This window comes from Lacerta agilis, chromosome 9, assembly GCF_009819535.1.
Source record: "Lacerta agilis isolate rLacAgi1 chromosome 9, rLacAgi1.pri, whole genome shotgun sequence".
Classification (NCBI taxonomy): Eukaryota; Metazoa; Chordata; class Lepidosauria; order Squamata; family Lacertidae; genus Lacerta; species Lacerta agilis.
The window spans coordinates 17,510,666-17,533,140 of record NC_046320.1 but is presented as its reverse complement, the minus strand read 5'-3'; the positions used below and the strand labels follow the sequence as shown (position 1 = coordinate 17,533,140).

At 45.3% G+C, this 22,475-nt stretch overlaps 2 protein-coding genes across 2 annotated transcripts; both read right to left on the bottom strand.

Annotated features, from left to right (window-relative positions):
• Positions 1-480: 480 nt before the first annotated feature.
• Positions 481-8,199, bottom strand: ZAR1 (zygote arrest 1). The gene is made up of 4 exons (XM_033160484.1): positions 7,371-8,199; positions 3,906-3,998; positions 3,736-3,810; positions 481-1,437 (listed from the first exon to the last, which is right to left on the bottom strand). The coding sequence occupies exons 1-4, from the start codon at positions 8,175-8,177 to the stop codon at positions 1,294-1,296; spliced, it is 1,119 nt and encodes a 372-aa protein (XP_033016375.1). The 5' UTR covers positions 8,178-8,199; the 3' UTR covers positions 481-1,293.
• Positions 8,200-9,546: 1,347 nt separating this feature from the next.
• Positions 9,547-13,533, bottom strand: SLC10A4 (solute carrier family 10 member 4). The gene is made up of 3 exons (XM_033160483.1): positions 13,020-13,533; positions 11,166-11,376; positions 9,547-10,562 (listed from the first exon to the last, which is right to left on the bottom strand). Exons 1-3 carry the CDS (start codon positions 13,460-13,462, stop codon positions 10,041-10,043), a joined length of 1,176 nt encoding a protein of 391 aa, XP_033016374.1. The 5' UTR covers positions 13,463-13,533; the 3' UTR covers positions 9,547-10,040.
• Positions 13,534-22,475: the final 8,942 nt, after the last annotated feature.

Sequence of the window (22,475 nt, the reverse complement as noted above, 5' to 3'; positions counted from 1 at the left end):
AGAAATACTGAAAACCATGTTAATGTAGTTATTCTTGCCGTCCCAAAGACAAAGAATTCGTCACACACTAACTTCTTATCTCCCTGGCTGTTGGTGACACCACTCATCTTGTTTTTTTAACATTTTCTCAGGCACTAGCTGGTGTGGCTTAGTGACAAGTATATGTGCCAGAAGTCAAAAGTCTAATTTTCACCTCAAGCCCAAATCCTCAGCCTATCCGGTGCAGGAATAAGTGGTCTATAATAGAAGTCAGCTGTGAGGGGTTGCTAAATGTGGGGGTGGGGGAGAGACTGAATACTTAAATAGCCCATTTCAGGTTTTCAACATATCTTCAACTGGAAAAGTTAAGAACTTAATGAAACAGTTACAAGCCGCGATGAAGCATCACAATCTCTTTATTTATACATTCACTCAGATAGCGCCTCATCATCATGAAAGTTGTAGGTAATATTTAGAAGCATGCCATACCTCAAGCATGGCTCAAGACACAGAATCTTAATTTCTCAATTTTGGATGATGGCCAGCCATTAGACATATCCTGCCACTCACCTACAAACTTAAACTGGCATTAGTCAGAAATAGTTCTCCCATTGTACCAAATACTGTACCCACTGTACCTATCAATATTCAGTTATGCATACATCTTAGATCCAGAATAATTGTCTAGCTTTTAGCCAGCACCATTCAAGTACACCTCAGTTGAAGAAATCTAAAGGACTATACATCACTGCCTCCTACTTCTAGCATCAAACAATTCACTGCTATTCCACCCCTTTCCATATCAGTTATATATTTGATTCTCCAGAAATGTTAACTATTTCCCATAACTTTACCTGCCCTGTATAGAGCAATTGTCAATGTGAAACTCATACATACAATTGCATTTCCCAGTTTGGAGCCACTTAAGTGTGCTTAGGTTCTACATAGAAGCATTTCATAGCAAGAGGGTAACAAGAAAGAAGTCTGGTACACATTCCTCCACACGGATGGATAGGAGGATTTAAATAAGGCTCTCCCATCACCAGTAACACCCCCCTCTTTTTTTGCTGAACTTGCTTTTCAAGTCTTCGTTCTCTCCAAAAAAAATCTAGCTGAGTCACAGTATGCCAGGCAGAGTCCCTCCCCCTTAATACAATTACAAAAAATGAAGTGGACATTAGGTTGCATTAGGATTCACAATTGCTTTACTACAGCTTCATTGGCAGGCTTTCCACTGCTGCAGCCTGCTGTTTCCAAACAAAATATCTGCGTCATTGCAAATTTATATTAAGGATTCTTTCGCTACTATCCAGCTCAAATAATATATTTGAAACTAAATGTACTATCACAAGAGAGACGTTTGCCTTTGCACCTTCCACAGAGATCCTGACGATGGGGTCTCTTGGGATCTACATGGCGCAATTTCACAGGACAGATGCAACGTGTCTGCTTGCAACTCTGAAATGGGACAGAAAGAGGCACAGTATCTGAAACTACTACAAGCATCCATGTACAAGTTCCGCAGATAAAATATGCTTTAGGAGCCTGCATAGATATAAGGTTCACAGGTTCCATCCCTTTTTTAAAACTCCAACCTAAGCACCGCTTTCTATTTGGGGGCCTCTTCAGTGACTGGAAGATTCGTGCATAATAGGATGCAACAACTTCTACTAAAGCAAACTGTTAATGCTACTATTATTGTTGCATCTCCACCACACACACACCCCGACTAAATAAGCACAGTTTCTCTCTAGGCAGAGCAATGAAGATCAATTCCAAGTACTGTATGAGGCTCCCATAAGAAGAGGTGAATGCCATCAACTTGGATTGCTCTAAAAGTAGATGAGACAAATTAATGGAGGTAAGGCTGTCAGCTGATAGTAACCCCCATGGCTGTATGTCTTACCTCTACCTCCACTGTTGGAGGCAGCATATCTCTGAATATCAGTTGCTGTCAGGAACTACAAGTGGGAAGAGTGCTGTTGTGCTCAGGTCCTGCTTTCAGGCTTTGCACAAGGCAGCTGGATTGGCCTCTGGTAGAACATGATGCTAGACTAGGTGGGCCTGATCCAGTAGGCTCTTAAGACATTCTTAAGACTGCCCATTGGGGAAATTATGCATCTTGAACTTAACCCCTGGTCTACATATGTAGCAGAATGCACAGCACCACTTCAGGGCACAGCTGTGGAACAGATATTTAAATTTCCCACATAAGAAATAAGAATAATTAAAACTTCATTGCCAATTGTAAGAAAATTGAGAGCAAGCAAAGGGCTGGACTATATTTGTAACAATTACATTTTCATTTTGCCACCACATGTAGAACATGCCTCCATTAAACCTAAACTACTCCACAAAGTATCCAAAGATGAACCAATCATGGGGCCACATTAACTAAAGATAAAGTCCAAACTAGGCCATGGCTAGATCATGGTTCCATGATCACTGCAGATGGTGACAGCAGTCACAAAATTAAAAGACGCCTGCTTCTTGGGAGAAAAGCAATGACAAACCTAGACAGCATCTTAAAAAGCAGAGACATCACCTTGCCAAAAATGGTCCGTATAGTTAAAGCTATGGTTTTCCCAGTAGTGATGTATGGAAGTGAGAGCTGGACTATAAAAAAGGTTGACCGCAGAAGAATTGATGCTTTTGAATTATGGTGCTGGAGGAGACTCTTGAGAGTCCGATGGACTGCAAGAAGATCAAACCTATCCATCCTTAAGGAAATCAGCCCTGAGTGCTCACTGGAAGGACAGATCCTGAAGCTGAGGCTCCAGTACTTTGGCCACCTCATGAGAAGAGAAGACTCCCTGGAAAAGACCCTGATGTTGGGAAAGATGGAGGGCACAAGGAGAAGGGGACGACAGAGGACAAGATGCTTGGACAGTGTTCTCGAAGCTACCAACACGAGTCTGACCAAATTGCAGGAGGCAGTGGAAGACAGGAGTGCCTGTCATGCTCTGGTCCATGGGGTCACAAAGAGTCAGACATGACTAAACAACTAAACAACAAAAGGCCATGGCATATAAGTCATCAGCCAAATATACCATGGTTTAGTAGTAGTTCTGGAATTTCAATCACCCACCCAGCTTCAATTAAAATATCCTGGTTTTTGAATCCAGTGTTTCACATTACCTCCGAACCAAGAAACTGATTTGAGTTCACTCAAAACCACTATAAGATCACCAACACCCACAACCACTATAAGGTCACAGATTATGGGCATTTTCAATGTACAATTAATTTTCCCCATCCTTCCAATTTACTTATCCTTCCTACTAGCCATCCTGGTGCAATCAAAGTTAAAGGGTAATTAAATTATCATTAGATTCTGGTATCACCACTAGTGAGAACTGATCTTGCACAGGAAAGAGTACCAATTAAATCTACATACTCAAGTACAGAATGTGCATGTGCTGTGCAGAATGTACACGTTAAGCTATAAATGCTGTTCTAGTGGGTTTAGAGGGTTTTCATGCTCTTCATGACCAAGTGCACATCTCAAAATCTGATAGGGGATAGGCAAGGGCCAACTGAGTAGGATGCTGCATCTTGATTCTATATAAGCACACCTGTTTTACACAGGGGCACAAGTATTCTATACTGCAGTATGGCTATCCAAATACAAGCAGTAGAAGAGATAAATAGAGATAGAGATAGAGATGATAGACATAGCTATCTAAAGCCTGAAAACCAACAGTATGTTTGGAAATGTATTTTGCCTTCAATGGCCTCCTAAGAGTGGTTGCTTACTTGGCAGGTGATATCCTCCACACGGTAGGGATTGTAGGATTTCTGGCAAGTTCGGCAGAACTGCCTAAAATAAACCTGAGGGTGGGTGGGGAGAAGGAGAAAAGCATGAAGGCAACTCCTTACCAAAGGGCAAGACCACCACCCTCCACTGCTCTAGTGACAATACTCACCTTGTTTGTGCCCTGCACACACCATACATAGGCACTCTCCCAGCGGATGTTGCAGTCCTTGCAGTGGTAATAGCCATACTTCTGCTCTAAGAACTAGAGAGCATAAACCAAACAGTAAGGGAACTGACATCTCAAGTTGAGCAGCCTGTTGCAAGCAAGCCCTGACCTTGTGCGCCTTAAGAGCAATTGGCAGCAGCTTCCCTCACAAGCTTGGAGAATCAGAATCAGAAGAATCTTTATTTGCACCAACCACTAGCCACAGCAATAAAATAAAACACAATGTGTTGAAGATAGAGGTAGAAACTTAACTATACAAAATACATTCTGGAGGTTTACATCGATAATCAAATAATGGGACCTTATTCTAATTGCTTGAGGCAGCGTTCAAAATCCACCAGGCACATTTTGCACCTGGCTACCGGCCACTTGTGACCAAGTGAAGATGCCTAGGTGCCAGGAGGGTGCCTGACATCTCTGCCATCTGCAGGTGCATGCCTGGGGGGTCACTGGATCGTGACTCTTTTCACACACTAATACCCCATCCTCTAGAATTCTATCCATTGTATTTTATCTGCGCAATTGGAATGAATTTCAGGAACCAAAAAGTTGTATTGAAAAATACAGCTTTTGAACTTTCTAGCCCCAAAATGGCAACTAGACTTTTCGATTTGGTGACTGTAACCCTGGTCTAAGGAGCCATTTGGCACCTAGCTTATATACTGTATCTGAGTTTCTAACACTTGCTTGAAGAACAGTAACCAATTAACCTCCAACTTAAGCAACACTTTCGATCTCAGTCCAGAGAGTTGCCCCTCTTTTAAATGCATTCTATATTGAGGGTTAGAACTGGCCAATCTTCTCCCTGCAAGATTCCCTTTGCACTCTTAAATAAAGCAACACTATTATTTCACTAGGAGGTGGGGAGTGTCAGTGCCCCATAGAAATGTAGTTCCATGTACTGAACTTATTAACTCAGCCAGACCTGGTCTCCGTCTGTCATGCCCTAATCACCTCTAGGCTAATTACTGTAATACACTTCTAATGGGCCTGCCTAGAGCTTCTGAAATAATCTTCAGGTTGTTCAAACTACAGCTACCAGGATTCTGACTAGAGGCAGTAGATCAAGTCACATTACTCCAATTTTATACCATTTAAGTTGGTAACCAATTTATTTGTTGTTTCGATTCTTTATAGTGTATCTTAAAGACCAGCTTCTTTCACATAAACCTGCCTAAGGCCTGCTCCAACTTCCCCACCCTGAGAAATGGTAAGCGGGCAGGCCCTCCCACCCCCCATTTTTATTCCTACAGTGCCCAGAAACTGGCACAACCTTCCCAGAGATGTTTGGCTCCATTTCCACCCACTGGAACACAGGCAAAGACTTGCGTTCAGTGAGCTTCTTGGACACTGCTTTTTGGTACAAGCATCTTCTGCCATTTTGATAGCACAGGCTGCATTTTAGGCTTTCTGGTATTGCCTTGATAAACTACTGCCAGTCACTTGTTCACCATAGAAAGACAGGGTGTCACAGCTTGAAACAAGTTTCTGCAAAGGGGAAGACAAAGCAGTCATTTCTGCTCTCCATTCTACCCACATGTTCTCAGGATGTGGTGGGCCAATCCACACCAGAGGAGTGGTGGGGATGCAGCTTGGCACGCAGATGCAGGGAGTGTGTTCTAAATGGAACTTTTGGGTCTCCCCACCAACCCCACAATACTATGTCTCCCGGCTAGTCTAGTTTCTCCATACACAATAATGCATGAGGGTCAGAGCCCAGCCACAAAGAACTATGAAGGGATTCTTCCAATTAACTGCATTTATGTGCTTCTTGCACATGAGCAACTGTGAAGTCAGGGGTGGGTACCATGTGGCCCTCCAGATGTTTTGATCTCCAACTCCCACCAGTCACAGCCAGCATTACCTGTGCTCAGCAACATCTGGAGCAGCCCTTCTCAACCTTGGGTCCCCATATGTTTTTGGCCTACAGCTCCTATCATCCCTGACCACTGGTCCTGCTACCTAGGGGAGATAGGAGCTGTAGGCCAAAAACATCTGGAGACCGAAGGTTGAGAAAGGCTGATCTGGAGAGTCACAGGTTCCCCACCACAAAGCACAAAAAGCTCTTACGAAACCAACACCACAGGGTCTACGGTATTCAACTTTGCTCCCTTTGCCACACCTCTTTGCTGCAAGCAGGTAATTCCTCTGCTCTTCTGAATCAGATACTTGAATTATCCAAGGATTCTTGTTATGCCTGCAAGAAGAGCCTAGGACAGCTTGCCTCTGCCCAATGAAGCACATCACAATCAGCCTCATGCCAAAACGGACAGTGCAGGTGCCAAACTTGTACAAGTCTTACAAGACTAAAATTCTAGTTACAGGTAGGTAGCCGTTGTTGGTCTGCCATAGTCGAAACAAAATAAAAAAATTCCTTCCAGTAACACCTTAGAGACCAACTAAATTTGTTATTGGTATGAGCTTTCGTGTGCATGCACACTTCTTCAGATACCACTTCGTATCTGAAGTGTGCATGCACACGAAAGCTCATACCAGTAACAAACTTAGTTGGTCTCTAAGGTACTACTGGAAGGATTTTTTTTATATTGTTTTGACTATGGCAGACCAACACTGCTACCTACCTGTAACATGTCCAAGAAGAGTTATGTACAAAAATGCACTGCCTGTTGTTGGGCCCTTAGGCTCTCTAAAACTCAAGTTTTCACTTACAAGAGTGGAAGGATAGCTCTACTCTTTATTCAGGAAAGTAAGGCTTGTTCCCGCTACACAATTTGGCCAAGCCTGGCCTAAGCAGACTAACTGCCACCCCACGAATAAGGACTCCCACAGGAGCACCAGACAGCATAGGGGAGCACAAGGGGCTGCTTAAGTTTCATCCACTCAGCTGATTTTTTATGTCCAGTTATGTATGCCTTCCTGCTTTCTTTTATTGTTCTGCATATAGGCCTGCGGTTATAGGGCGGTATAAAAATTCTAGAAGCTACTAGCATGAGTTTGGCCAAACTGCGGGAGGCAGTGAAAGATAGGTGTGCCTGGTGTGCATGGGGTCACGAAGAGTCGGACACGACTGAACAACTGAACAACAACAACAACATAAAAAAATCAATCAATCAATCAAAAACGTGTTTTCACCATATTCTTGACTGCCACCCTGAGACTTTCACTGAAGCGCAGCAAAAAAATATATAAAATCAGGCAACCCTGTTTAGGGAAGTTTTTATGTTTGATGTTTTATCGTGTTTTTAGTGTTCTGCTGGGAGCTGCCCAGAGTGGCTAGGGAAACCCAGCAAGATGGGCGGGGTATAATTAATAAATGAATTATTATTATTGTTATTATTAAAAACCCAACCCTCCGCTTACGCACAAAGGAAATAGGAAGAGCGAGTCTCCTCAAGAAGCAAGAAAGAGGCGGGAAGCTGAGGGGAGCGCAGCCGCCGAGGAACCCACCTGGAAGCGCACGCGGGTCTTGCTTTCCTCTCGAGGTCGCTCCTGGGCCTCCGAAGGTTTCTCCGCAGCCTCGGCTCCCTGCTTCTCCTCTGGCTGGGGCGGCGCCTCCTCGCCGTCCTCCCGAGGCTTCGCCGGCTGCTCTTGGCCTCCTTCAGGTGCTGGGCCCGAGACCTCCTTCCTCTCCGCCTTGGGGCGCGGCCCCTGCTCCTCCTGCAGGTCGGCGGGACCCTCCTCGTGGGCAGCCTTCTCCCTGCCGGCGCGCGCCTCGTCGGCTTTCCGCGGCTGAGATGAGGGCGGCGTCGAGGCCGCGGTGGCGCCGTCCGGCGGCTCGGCCTCCTCCAGGAAAGTGGTGAGGCGCCGCGGTGCCACGGGCGAGTAGACAGCGATGGTCCTGGGGAAGCGCACGGGCCGGCAGCTGCCGGTGACGGAGCTGCCTTGCTCCTGCTCGACGGCGACGGCGCGGCGGCGCAAGAAGAGCGGCCTCGGCCCGAGAGAGCACTGCACCGAGGCGTCCTGGCGCGGGTTGACTTGCACGCCCACCTCCTTGGTGTTGGCCTTGCGCAGGCGGGGCGTCAGGTTGGGGTTCACCTGGGACAGGATGGCTTTCAGCTGCGCCCGCTGGTAGTTGTCGAAGTACTCGGCTGCCGCAGCCGCCACCGCCGCCGTCTCGCCATAACCCGAGAAGTAGCCACCCCGCTGCCTCCAAGGACCCTGCCCGCCTTTGCCTCTCGGGTAGCGGTAGGAGTAAGGGTTGTAGGAAGGGTACGATGAGTAGTTCTCCATGGCGTCGTCGATCAAAGCGGCCATCGCCTGCGCCCCGGGCTGCGCTCATCACGGACGAGGCTTAAATAACCCTCTGGGCGGGCCCCGGGGCGGCTGCCTCGAAGCTCTCCTCTCCCGGGAGACCCAAATGAGAGTCACTCGGCACAGCTGCGCGGGTCTCGTGGCGCGAGCTTTTGCAAGCCTATGCGCGCTTACTTCGGAGTAAGTGCCAATTAACGGCGGGTGCTTTCCTTGGAGGAAGCATGCATGCACGCGCGCGGCCCGCTCTGCTGCTGCAGCAGGTGGTTTACTTTGCAACAAAATACCCCTCAATTTAGCGGCGCGTTCTTCCTGCGAGTGTCCGCAGGATTGCAGCCTCACTGCGGAATGAACACCGCCGAACACTGTAGGGTTTTCTCCCGAGTAAACATGCAGAGGACTCGGCTGTTGACCGGTTTTCTGTCGTCATATACAAATAATAATAATAATCATAAAATTCCCATATGGTCTACAAATATGCATTGAAAGGGGACAGTAAACTTTAGGCCCATTTACATGGAAGTAAGAACCACTGAACTCAGCAGAATTTACTTCTCAGTAAATGTACTAAAGGTCCTTCAGTAAACGGGGAAAAGTCACTTTGAATCAGTGCTGTTCAAGCCATTCAAGACTGCAATCCTGCATTCACTTATCTGGGAGTAAACTGACTGAAACTCAATGGGCATGCACTGGATTGTGCTATATGTGTACCAAGTATATTATTTCTTAATCTCACTGCTAGGCCACATGCAATTTATTTTACCTTGGTTACCTCTGAAGTGGTCCCACAAACTTTAATGATATGGTGTTTCAGACTTTAGTAATATTTTACAATATACACATATTACGTTCCCATTTAGTCTAATACTAAACATAGTTAATTGAGTAAATCCCACTAAATTCAGTAGAACTTACTTTCTGGTAAATATGTTTGGGATTACAACCTTGGTGAACCAACGAAATCCTAGCTTTGATTCTCAAGCAAGTCCACATGACCTACAGAAATAGGAGGCCACATACTGTATTCAGTGATGTATGCTTTGCATGCGAACAGAACAGAATTCAGTTCCTGGCTTCTCTGGTTAAAGGGCTAAGAAATACCCTTACTTGGCATCTTAGAAAATGGTTACAATAGATCTGCATCACGGGTACAGCTCCTTTGTTAAAACAGATTGCCAGATTTTTGCTCCCAGGTATCTATCCTGAAGAGTTAATAATGCCAAAGAGCATTTGGTTTTTAGAAAGGCCCCCACTCATTCGGAAGAGAGTTTCTCTTGACTACTGCTGAATGGGAGGGAGATCTTGTTCCTCTTCTGTCTGTGAAAAGAGTGACAGCTTTGATATCAACTAGATGAAGCAGACAGTGTCTCATAAGTCCTCTTAATGGCTTGGTATCTTCAGAAGAAATTTAATCAGTGGTAAATATACAACATGAGTTCAACCTTTCCACATACACAGAAGCTGAATAATGTAAAACAGATACAAAGCTTTAAAACAGCAAATGTTGGTGACATTCAGTTACACAAAAACAAATACTATCAGCATTAATCCCCCTGTTCTTCTCTTCCCTCCCTCTCATACTAGTCTTTAAAATTACCTTATAAAACCCCTCTCTTCCTGCCTGCTTGCATTTCAGTATAATTTATTGTGATGGCTCATATTAATTACTTGTGGTAGCTGAGGAGGTGGTCACAGGTGACTTGCTATTCATGGAGAAAAATACTGGCATTTTTACAAACCATATATGCTGAGGGAATCAAGATTACAGCAACTGCTTTGTGCCATCATCTTCTCCCTGCCTCGCACTTTGACTGAACAGTTTGCTACATTATCCCACAACAGGATTTCCAGTTCAGGTCCTCCCTTCCTCTAGAGGGCAGTCTGCATCGGTTCCATGAGCACTGAGGCATGGCCCTCGGCAGTCACAGTGCCATAGGAAGTATCTGGCATTTCCTCTTCCTTCAGTTTTTTGTACGAAATGTTCGTATCTTCTTCTTCCTCCCCTACTAGAGGCTCTTGTTTGTAGGAATCCTTGCCGTACACCTTATAGGCCAATACAAACAGACCAGCTTCAGCCGCCTGGAAGAGAGCGTAGAGCAAGGGGAACATGTACATGCTCCCAATAAGCTCTGGAGGGAAGGTTAGTTTGAGTATAGCGGTGCAGAGCTGTACATTTTGGCAGCCGGTCTCCAGTGACACTGTCCTCTTGCAGTGAGGTGGCAAGTGAAATAAGGTTGCTATGCCATAACCACAGCCATAGCCAGCCAAGGGCATCAGCACAGCTACTACATAGACAGTAGCGGGGATAGTAGCCAGCAGATCAGGTCCCAACATGGTACCGGTTAGAATGAAAAGGATCACCAGGGATACCAGGAGGGACCACAATGAAACCTAGCAAAGAAAGCATTGGATTAGATAGAGTAGGATTTTGGAGGACTGCTGCTCTTGATTACATATTACTATATCAATAAGCATACAGGTTATTTAAAATATATTTCAAGCATCAAGGAAAGCATGGAATCTGTTAAAACAAAAGACACATAAGACTGCTTCATTTGCCATTTGCATACGAATGTGTATTGGTGCTGTTATATAAATAAATGGTGTATATTTGGTGATCACAGACAGAACTAGCAGGATTAACAGTAGAACTGCTTGTTCTGAGAGGCAGTCACCCAGCGAGCTTTGTGGCTAATTGGGGATTTGAACCCAGGTCTCTGTGGCCCTATAGTCTGACACACTAATTCAGGCATAGGCAAACTCGGCCCTCCAGATGTTTTGAGACTACAATTCCCATCATCCTTGACCACTGATCCTGCTAGCTAGGGATGATGGGAGTTGTAGTCCCAAAACATCTGGAGGGCCGAGTTTGCCTATGCCTGCTCTAATTACACCACTGCTTTTGGTTCTAGCTAGATGGAACTGTAGTCTGTGCCTGTATTAAGGCTCCTCCCTGTATCCCCTGTAAAGGTGGGCATCTGGGGCCTGGCTTACCTTCAGCAGAATGTCTGCCACCCTGGTGAATCTGTATCGGATGAAGACCCCAATGCCGATGGGGAGCAGGGTGCTGCATAAGGTCATGGTGACAGCGCCCAGGGGCAACAGGCGCACAAACGGGGTGTTGATCCAGGCTCGGCTGTAGATCCACAGGCAAAGAGGCATCAAGACCAGAGCAAGCAACGTAGATGATGTGGTCATGATTATACTGCCAGAGACGAGAGAAAATAATTCCCAGAGGGAAAGATACGTGATGTAGTGAAGTTCCTTCTACCGCCCCATTCACTTTCCACGGGCTGCTCAGACGGCACATTTTATTGCAGAAGCCTCTTCCCTTTAGTCTTTCCAATCCCACACTGTCAGTGGGAACCTCCTGCCCGGCTGCTAATTTTATATGGGTGATTTCTGCCCATTACACCCTGTGTGTGTGTGTGTTGTAGAAGCAGAAGCTGGTGGTTTTGAAAGGGAAAGGCACCCTTCCCAATTCGTTACAATGCACTGTTCTTGGCATGGCATGATGTGCTGTCTCTCATCTGTCCAGTGCAGACTTTACTTAAACACATTATCTGTCTTCCTCCACAGTCCACACTTTTCTCCCCTCCCTCCCCATCTTAAAAAACTTCCTCCCCACGCACACCCCAAACGCTGTTTTTCAGCACTGCTGCCTGCAGGGCGTGTCTGGCTATCAAGGTTCACAGCACACACTGGCACAGCTCCCTCAAAGCGGGGAGAGAAGCAAGAGCTTAGCGGCTTACTAAAAGATGTACTATGCAAAAGGAGAAGGCTGCCCACATTGTGTGGCTGTACCCCATAGCCGTGTCTTGCCTCCCCCCCCCCAATTAATTCTTAATTAATAGAAACAGCTGGTGGGGATTAAAGCTTGCTGGGAAAGTTGTTCCCCAAGCCCAAATGCACATGTCTGTGGGTGATTCCTGGCAGAGCCCCCGCGCCTTTCATGGGTGTGTGACAGGCAGACATTCAACAGGTGCAGCTTTTCTCAGGCTGGAGATGCAGCAACGGGAGAGACTTCCATTAGGAAAGGCAGATAACTCCAGTGCAGGCGCTCTGCACTTGCTCAGTGGCATTTGCCTCTTTGCCCCACCCTCTGGGAACAGGGCATTCATAACAACTCATCTGACGTTTGCTCGGGAGTTTTACATTTTATCGCTCCTTTTACTCGCAGGAACTCCGTGCCTTGAGCGGGTGCTGTGACGGATAAAATATTCTATGGGTGGATTTAGCTTCCATCGTGGAGGGGGTGAGGAGAGGAGGGCGCTACACCTGTTGAATGCCTGCTCACCGTCCCAATGTGAATGGAATTGGAGCGTTAAAGCGAAAACACCGATTTCAGACAGAAGCACCCACAATCTCTCTTTCCCCCGCTTCCTCCTGCAGGAGAAATGCACTCAGTCTCGCTGCCACCATATATATAGCCAAACGGGCTAGTAACAATACTGCTGCTGCTGCTGCTGCTGCTGCTACTACTACTACTACTACTACTAATAATAATAATAATAATGCTACTAATAATGCTGCTGCTACTACTACTAATAATAATACAAATGAATACATACATATATAAATTTTATTATTTATACCCCACCCATCTCTGGGGCTTATATATATGCCCCAGAGATGGGTGGGGTATAAATAATAAAATTTATATGTATGTATTCATTTGTATTATTATTAGAAGTAGCAGCAGCAGCATTATTATTAGCATTATTATTAGTAGTAGTAGTAGTAGCAGCAGCAGTAGTAGTATTGTTACTAGCCCGTTTGGCTCTTCTTGCCCAGCGGACCCCCACTCGACCTCCAGCTTCGCCCTCCCTTCCCTTCCCCTTCGGGTACCTGAGGTTCATGTCCCCTTTGACCAGCAGCGACATGATGTTGGAGAGGTTCCCCCCGGGGCAGCACCCGCACAGCAGGACGGTGACGGCGGCCACCTCGTCGAGGGCGAAGACGAGCGCCATCAGGAAAGCCACGAAGGGCATGATCCCGAACTGGCACAGCAGCGCCAGCAGCAAGCCCAGGGGCCGCCTCAGCTGCGCGCCCAGCTGGCTCAGCTCCACCGTGCAGCCCAAGCCCAGCATGGCCACAAACAGAGCTAGAGCCACGAAGACGCTCAGAGCCTGGTTCAACGGGGTGTTCCAGAAAGACGGAGAGCCGCTGTCTTCTCGGGGCGCGAAGCCGGCCGTGGGCGCCCACGACGCAGCCGGGCTGGGGACGGGGCTCTCGCTCCCGCCGCCTGAGGGGACCGTGGTGTTCCCGCGCTCTTCCCAGGAGCTGTCCATGGCCCGAGGCGCGCTCTCCAGGCGTGCGTGCGCCTCCCTCGGACGCTGAGCTTCAAGTGAGGCGAGAAGTGAGGCGCTGTAGGCTCCCGCGCCTGAGGAGCCCCCGTCAGGTGGGGACAGACAGACAGACAGACGGGTGGACGAATGAGAGGGGGAAGAAGCTGAGGAGGCTGTCTGTGCGTCTGTCAGTCACTCCAACAGGCGCCCTCCGCCGCTCCTTCGGGACTTTGCCTCGCGGGCGGCCACATCCTTGGGAAGCTCTCGCGCGCCAAACTCACCGCTTTATTGGCTCTTTCCTGACGCCGGCGGCGGATAGATTTCTTGCATCGCATCACGTGTCAGTGAGTATCTTGCGCTCCTTCTCTACAAAGGGCAGGCGCCTTCTTCCCAATCTCGTTCCCAAACTGCGGTTTTTGTTCTACTGTATTTTGTTTTCAAAATACAGAGAGAAATCCATGGCTGATGGCCAAGGGTGGCTGAAACCCTCCTGAGAAATTTCCCCTTGAGAAGAAAACTTAGTGCCACTTCCCTGAAAGGGAATATTCAGGCATATTTCATCCCTCTCCCCTGGAAAGTGAGCAGAGTGAGACTCTTTCTGCCTTTTCTCCGCCCACCCCCCCAAATATTCAGGCATCTTGGCGGAGCAGGACCATCCAAATTTTCTTTGGATGTTTCACCTTTTTTTGGTATCTTGGCCGAGGAGCACCATCCAAATTTGCTTGGGATATTTCACCTTTTTTTTGGCAAAATTTGACAGTGATTCCAACTACAGTATTAACAGCGCAAGTCCTAACCATGGCTACTCAGAAGTCCTTTCGAATTTGATAGGGCTTACTGGCAGGTGAACAGTTAGTATTGCAGCCTAATGGATTCAAGGGTCCTCCTCTCTGTGACAGGGAGAGTGCATTTGCTCCATCCTTCAGCTACGGTATTTTTTTATACAAGGGGTGGGGGAATCAATAATTCCATCCGACAGTGTCACGAGGGCCATGGGAAATGAGGTTCTGCGAGTGTGCAAGCCCCATTAGTGGCTCTGCAAGAGCACTTAGCACCTGGCAGATTGGGCGCATAAAAACAGGGACCAATTGTACACACTCGCACTCTGCCATTTTCTGAGGCTTTCTTAAAATTATCCTTTAAGGCTACTACTACAGTACCACTACTATGCCACCTGAGCACAGGAATTCTTGCAACTCTTTAAAAACAAATAAAATGCATGAATACCAGTGATGCTACCTATCTGCCCCAACCTCAGAAAAAGACACACACACACACACACACACACACATATATATATTCTTCCGAATCCATGCTCTCCCTGCCCCCATCCATTACAAGAAATAGTGCAATTGTCTCTTTAAAGAAATGCATGGCACTACAGCCTTAAGCGTAAAGCATATTAAGAGCTCACAACACAGACATGGATGAATGCTTCCTCCTGCACCTGGGCTGAAAAAAAGGAGCGGGTGGCAATAGCTTGGTGGTATAATAGCATATGCTTTGCATGCAGACAGTCTTGGGGTCAGACACTATTGTCTTCAGCCAAAAGGGTTAGGCAGTAAGTCTTGGGAGAGACCCATCGCTGCTTAAGATCCTGCAGTTCTACTGGTGGTTAAAGTAGCCAAGATGGGGTGACATGGGCCATGCCTGACAGCTGGCATAAGGCAATTTCCTATGTTCGCATCAGTCATCCTTCAGTCATCCTTGTGTGTTGTTGCACACAAACAGTCCCAACCCCTGGCCTGACTGAGTAAAGCTGGGAAAGCCTTCTTCCAGAAATCCTGGACAGCTTGCTGCAGTTAGTGTAGATATACTGGGACTAGATGAATCAATGGGTCTGAGAATATAAGGAATATGACAGCATGCCCAGGAAAGAAGGGGGGGGGGGAAAGCAAATTAAGCACGAAATGATGTGGGCGGATGTTGCTCTTTGTGATACAGGCATGATCCAATAGGTGCCTGTCAAGTGAAGTGATCTTCCGTTATGTCAACGGCAATAAATAATTATGTTTACTGGACTGCTGAATGAGAAAGGGGAAGGTTGCTTTTTCAAGCCGGCAATGTATTGCTGTGAGATTTGCTGAGGAAACTAGATATTTCCAAAACCGAATCACTATAGGGAGAAGTTGTAAGTGTTCCACACAATGTATCTAGTGTCAAAGAAAGATTAGCAGAAAAAAATATATTTCGATTTGGTGATGCACATAGCTATCCTTGTTTGTAGACACCAGTTGAACCTGTCTTTTCTAAGCCTACCTCCTGTAATTTAAACCTACTGTTATTAGCCCTCTCCTCTACTATTTCTTTCTGATAATCTTTTAGATATTGACCCATCTCCTGCCCTCCTCCCTCCACTTAATCTTTGTTTCTTCAGGCTAAACATGTTCAGTTCCTTCAGTTTTCCCTGAGGGCAAGATAAGTGTACAGTCCTTTTTATCTACGAATGTAACTTCTGAAATGTGAGCTGGTGTTAGAGATATTTGCACAGCCATATTCTGCAGAATTAGCTATGGAGGGACTTTTTTATACTCAATTTTAGCGAGGACAGCTTTGCACAGAGTAAATAAAATTCCTCCTTTCACTCCAGTTTCCAACCTACCTTTTCTTATTTGCAGTTCAGTTTGGTAGGGAAAATGTGTTGAAGGAGAGTGGAAGCAACTCAGTTGTGAGAGCACATTTGCAGGTATAATAACAGAACATTTGTGAAATTGATAAGCCCTAAAGGACAAAGATACATAGTGATTCAATAATCACTATACCACCCTGAGTACTCAATTCTTAACCATTTTAGTAAACCATCACAAAAAAGGATGCCAATCAAACAGGCAGTGTTGTGCAACAGGCAGCCTGTGAGCCAGATCTGGTCCAAAGCCAGCCACTATTCTGCAATGCTGTTTATTAGCATTTTTAGCTCTGGTTAATCTTTTCAGTTCTGGTTAATCAGCTGTCCTTAGAAAGCAGAACTGGCTGAAACAAATCGGTGTGCTGCTGTTTGTGCAACCTCTCTTTCTCCAGGAACAGTCACTTTCTTTCAGTATAGATTAAACATGGCCCCCACTGAAAGAAGCAAATCAAAATGCAGTGGTGCCCCGCTAGACGAAAATAATTCGTTCTGCGAATCTTTTTGTCTAGCGGTTTTTTCGTCTAGCGAAGCGGCAATGCAAACCGTGGTTTTTCGTCTAGCGAGGCATTCGTCTAGCAGGGCACCACTATGTAAAGAACAAGGCAACCTTGCCCTGTTAGATCTAATAATCCAAGCAGGGTAAGGGTTGAGCCATCAGGGGATAGGGAACATCCCCCTAAGGAAAGCACTCTGTACATTGACAGGTAACAATATAACTGAAGCTGATCAGTTGGTAAGACAATGTCCTGGACCACTCTACCCTAGACTATGTGACAAAAAGCAATATACATCAGATTGGAAATGAGCAATTTTTGTCAGCAAACACAGCACATTAAGCTTGCAAGGGCTCTCTGGCAACACCCTGGGTTGAATTAGCTCTCTAACTATTAAAATAATGGTATTTTGGGTGACTTTGAGCAGATATGGTGATAACAGTTAAGAGGTCTTTACTACTATCACTGCTACCACGTACTGTGTGTTCTAAGCTACATTTGTGTTCTGCAGTAGGCAAACCTTCACAGGCAAACTTTTCAAACTCTGCCTTGTGTTGAAATTTGAGGGTCCAACTTGTGAATGAGATCTCACCCCTCCCTCCCTCCCTTCCTTTCTTTCTCTCCCTTTCCAAAGAGAATAATTTAAAAGGAGTATGAAAAAGGGGTAAGATAAATATGCATAGTCAGGAGGAAAAAAACACTGGCTTTGAGCAGCCAATTGTGGGAGTCACATATAGCCTGGAAAGTGGGCATACTTTTTGAGGGTTTGGAGATAAAGTGATCACTGGGCAAGGAGATATGCTACTGTCAGAGGGTTAGACAGCAATATTTCCTCAGTTTGTGACTGAACGACTGAACAACAAACAACAACAACATGTAGTCTGTCCGCCTCTGGGAATGTAAGCTGAGTGGAACTGCAGGTTTTTAAAGAGACAGGTTGAGGGTAGGCCAGAACTGTGCCACAGAGAGAAAGAAGTAGGAAAAGATTAATGAGCCAGCTGGGGTTGTGGTATTAACTGGAAAAATCAAGGTTTCTGCAAAGGAAAAGAAATAAAAAGTCTCTCAGGGAAAGAAGTGATGCAAAAATGACTGATTTATTAGCTGCAGGTTGACAATTTACAAGACCAAGCAAGGCAAAGATATGGCAATGGATATAAACTAAATTAGGTTGATGAGATAGATGTCGGGGGCTGAAAGCTGGGATTGGAAGCAACTACACTAACAGAGTATGGAACAGCCTTTTGAAATGTGCAAAGAGCTGTCTGATCTTCATTGCACCTGCTGAGGTTGGCTACAATGATTTACCTCCTATAGTTAGGGGACCTGAAGCTGAGAGGTGGTGACTTTTCAAAAAAAAAAAGAGTTCAGGATGGAGGTAGGATTCCCATATCCAAGGTCTCCCATAACTAAATTGAATTATCCATCCACTATAAGCAATACATTGGTTAGATTGGTTATTTAGCCCTGCCACTCCACACCACCCCCGCAGCACCCTCCTTCCTTCCTCTGCTCCTATTTCCTGGTTCCATGAAACCGGCTGTGGGAACAGCCACTGCAGGCATTCTGCATGAGCTAAGAGGCATCCAGAATCAAGTAGAGGGGCTGTGCCAGTCTCTGTGAAGACTTTGATCCATGCTCTCCCCTGGGAGGCTTGCCTGGCACCTTCATTACATGTCTTTAGGCACCAGGCAAAAATGTTTCTGTATAACCAGGCCTTTGGCTAATTAAACAAGCTATGGTGTTTTAAATATTGTTATTTTTTTGGGGGGAGTGTTATTGGTTTGTTATTGGTTATGCATTTTGTGTTCTCATTTCGTATTTTTATGCTGTCAACCAACCTGTGATTTTCGGATGAAGGGCAGTATACAAATAAAACGAACCAACAAATGCAGCCAGTTCTGGTGACAAGCCGAACTGAAGGCTGCAGTGGTAGCTGTCCTTAACCCCAGTAAGGAAGTGCTAACTGGCTTGGGATGAAGAGGGGTTACAGGTTGGCTGTCCAGCTTGCACTTCCCCTCAAGCTGTTGCCCTCACAGCTTCAAGAAGCTTATTGGGGCATTTGACTCTTTCTCCAGCACCAATTTTCTGAGGGCTGCAACCTCTTAAATCCCTCTTCCTTTTTTAACAGGGAGGGCGTTAACCGTGCAACATCTATATTGGGCCTTAACTAAAAATGGTGGAAAGGGAGATTGCAGCAGTGACAGAAGTTGGGCTCTCAAATTTATTTTAAAAAAGTAATCTACTTATTTGGTTTTTCAACTTAAAAAGTTTTACAGAGATGTATCCAACATAAATAATAAAAACAAGATCCCAAGGAATCTCCTGGACTTCCATCCTCCCCTTTGTGGGTCCTGTTATTAATAATTTCCTCCTACATCTCTTATGGGATCTCAAATTTCAGTGGCGCACTGTGCAACACTAAAAACCGTCCCCCGCCTCTCACGCTCCATTCTGCAGCATTGTTTTGGCACCCCCGGCAGCATGGGACGCAGTGCCAACAGGCTGGTCATGCCACCTTGAAACTGCCTCCGATTGTGGACAAACATTCAGAAGACGTTCATACATACAGCTAACCAACAGCAGTGCGGTAGCTTGACACTTAGAACACAATGCCCAATATCCTCTCCTGCCTCCCTTTTTAAGAGCAGAGGAAGGACCCTATTCTCATCCATCATTCGCAGTCCCTAATGTGCCGTTGGTTCGTCACCCATATGCAGCCACTAAGAATGGCTGTCACGTATTCCAGGGTTTCCTGGTATATATATATATTTAAATCCTACTATTAATCAGCAAATGAGAACAGTGACTCAGGAGGACTCAATGTTCTAAAAACTGTTTGTCAGTTCTTCCCATTTACATCCATGGCCACCTGCCCAATACTTGCTCTTGGGCACAGTACTTTTGTCAGGCCCATGAGAGGGCAATACATATGTCACCTTTTACCTTGTAAAGGATCCACAATGATAAAGGAACAGTCATTTCCAAACTAGATGTAGTGTAATGCTCCCAGTTATGGAGAGTGGGTAGGACTTGTGTTTAAAAGCAAAAAGGCTGTGTGTGTGTGTGTGTGTGTGTGTGTGTGTAGAACACAAAGCCTTTCAGCCATCCATGGATGAGGAAGTCTTATTACCAGCCCTTCACTAGGTGGTCCTCGGGTGGGTTCCAGCAATATAAAATACAGGATTAAATTATTTTGAGACAAATTACAATGGCAACTAGATTGGGTCTTATATGTGTATGCAGGGGCAAAACTAGGTTTTATTTCACCTGGGTCAAAGACCCATTTTGGCATCCCCTCACCTCTGGAGGCTCCCCCCCCGGTGCAAAAAAACTCGGCTAGCCCCCCCCCCCTGTAGTGATGGCAGTGCTGTCTGGGTAAACTGGGAGAAGACCATGCAGAAAATGTGAATATGCTTAATTTATTAATAATAATGGCTCAAGAAAAATCTGTACTTTAGGATTATATCCTTTTTTTGAGAGGGAAATTTCAATATTTATACACACACACATCCACATGCACACAGTATAATAAATGGCTCAAGGACAAAGCATAATATCATTTCCCTTAAGATCCTACATGTGTGCTAATTCCTTCTAGCCACTGGGCATGAAATATGCTCTGTACATGCTCCAAGTAACTATTTTTATTACTACTGAATATGTCCTTGGTAGAAGAAGTCTGGCACTGGAAACAGGCTCTGGAGCTGAGCCTTGATGACTCTTGGCTCAAAGGAAAGCCTTGAGCCAGCAAAACCATTGATGAAGCAGGAGGTCTGAAGGAGAGACTTATCAAGTCAAGGAAGGGGGGGCATGATTTGATGAATGGCGAGGATGCACAAGATGTAGCACCGAAGAACAGCACGGAGCGTGCCTTTTTAATTAAGGAGATGTGTTTAGTCCAAAGCACATGTTCCTTGCCCATTGTTATTTTGCCATCCAAAAGTCCTGTTGAGACTGGGGACATTGAAATGCTACGAACGAAACGTCAAAAACAGAAAGAATGTATAGGGACAAGTCATACTGACGCACAGATCTGTATCGGACCACTTTATCAAGGCAAGCTTCTTTGTCCCCAAGTAACCCTTTCTTGGCACTTGCCATTTTTCCTTCCCGTGAATTTCTGCAGAATTCCCCTTGATGGATTCTCTCCATTGCTTATCACTTCCTCTCCTGTAAGGTTCGATACAGCCTTCTCTCAACTTGCCAAAGGTCCAGGATATACGTTGGTTCACCTTTAAAATAAACCTGCATTGCTGCTCTCAAAGCATTGCATGCATGATATTACTAAGCTGGGCAACATGGAATTTGTGCATAAAGCACTGTTCTAAATGTTAAGGTGATGCTGGCTGCATGGAGCATGCTTATAAACATGTGGGCAATCATTAATTTGTGTAGAATTTTAATACACCCCCCCCCAATGCAGTTGTAAGAGAAAGAACTAACAGACACTGCTCCTTTCAAGGGGGCATTTAAGGGACATTTAAATTTAATGCCATTTTAGAGAACAGTCAGTTTCCTGCCTGTTCTAATCTGACAGGCTACTTTTTACAATTCTACTGGGAAAAGTAAAACTAGCCTGTGTTTAGTCTGCTTGTTCAGGTTAATTACCTTCTGTTAAGAACATGCAACAGAGCCCAGTGATAAAAATTGACAGGCTCTGTTCGCAGAGGAGCCTATTTCTTTGACATATCCCAAATTTAAAGATGGTATGATTCTTTTAAGGTGATGCCTGGGTGAAAATGTGATTATCACTAACACAGCAGTTGGTCCATGGCATAACATTCAGCATCAGGAATCTTGAGACATTTGGTCAAGAGATCATCAGCAGGCTCCTTATGAGCAGCCAGGGGAAGACAATGGGATATGTAAATGGGGTGGTATCCTTTCACCTAAAAGCAACAGTAGTTTAGGTATAACTAAAGAGGATGTAAGTGTGTTCCTGCCTCACGTGAGATTAATAATGCACCTCTAGGATTAAAATAATTCTGACACTGCTGCTGAAGTAAAAGTAAGTGGCCACATTATTCTGATAAAGTTTAAAACGTGGGGAGGGGGTATACAACATGAACACTTGATGCACAAGACAGTGCCCAACATCTGAAAAACTGAAACAAACAAGTCTCTGTAACTCAACCAGAAATCTAGAGATTACAAAAGGAAGGCAATAGCTCCCTCTGTTGTGTCCTTTCCCAAAGCACACACGTACCTAATGTGGAAAGAGACAGAACGAGAGTATACAAGCCAAACACACCATAAAATGAACATCAGAATCTCTATGTTCATATGCTCAGAATAGAATTATATGGCTGTAGGCCTGGGAGGGACGAGTAATATTTCATCTGAGTTATTTTTATTTGCTTGCTTATTCCTTACTGTAAAGCTTGCATTTGGGGATAGATATTTATTTGCTTCTATATTAAAGATGACTTCAGAGATTAGTTTTTCCAAAGGAAAATAATCAGCACCCAGGAAAATTAGGAGTCAACCATACTAACTGATATACTTATGTTGCAAAAATAATTGTACAGTTCAACATTACATTCAACTTTTATTCTCCTCTATAAAGGTATCTTCATGTACAAAAATGTTATTGTGAAGCAGGGTTCTATACTAATGTCTGTATGAATCAGATTAAAAGGTAAGAGCTAGTGAGGAGCGTGAGATGCTCTTAAACGCTACTGAAACCCGAGTTTGTGAGAGCGGTGGTTGTAACAGATTTATTTGCAGATAAGAGTGGCTTCTTTCTCTCCCCGCCCCCTCCTTAAAAAAAAATTCACTTCTCTAAGAAGGCCTAGGCATTTTGGAGAATAGGTGAAAAATCTAGATTCGACCAGGAGCCAGCAAGCAATCTGTGACTGCTGCTATATAAAAATAAAAGACTAGCTCCAGAGAATGC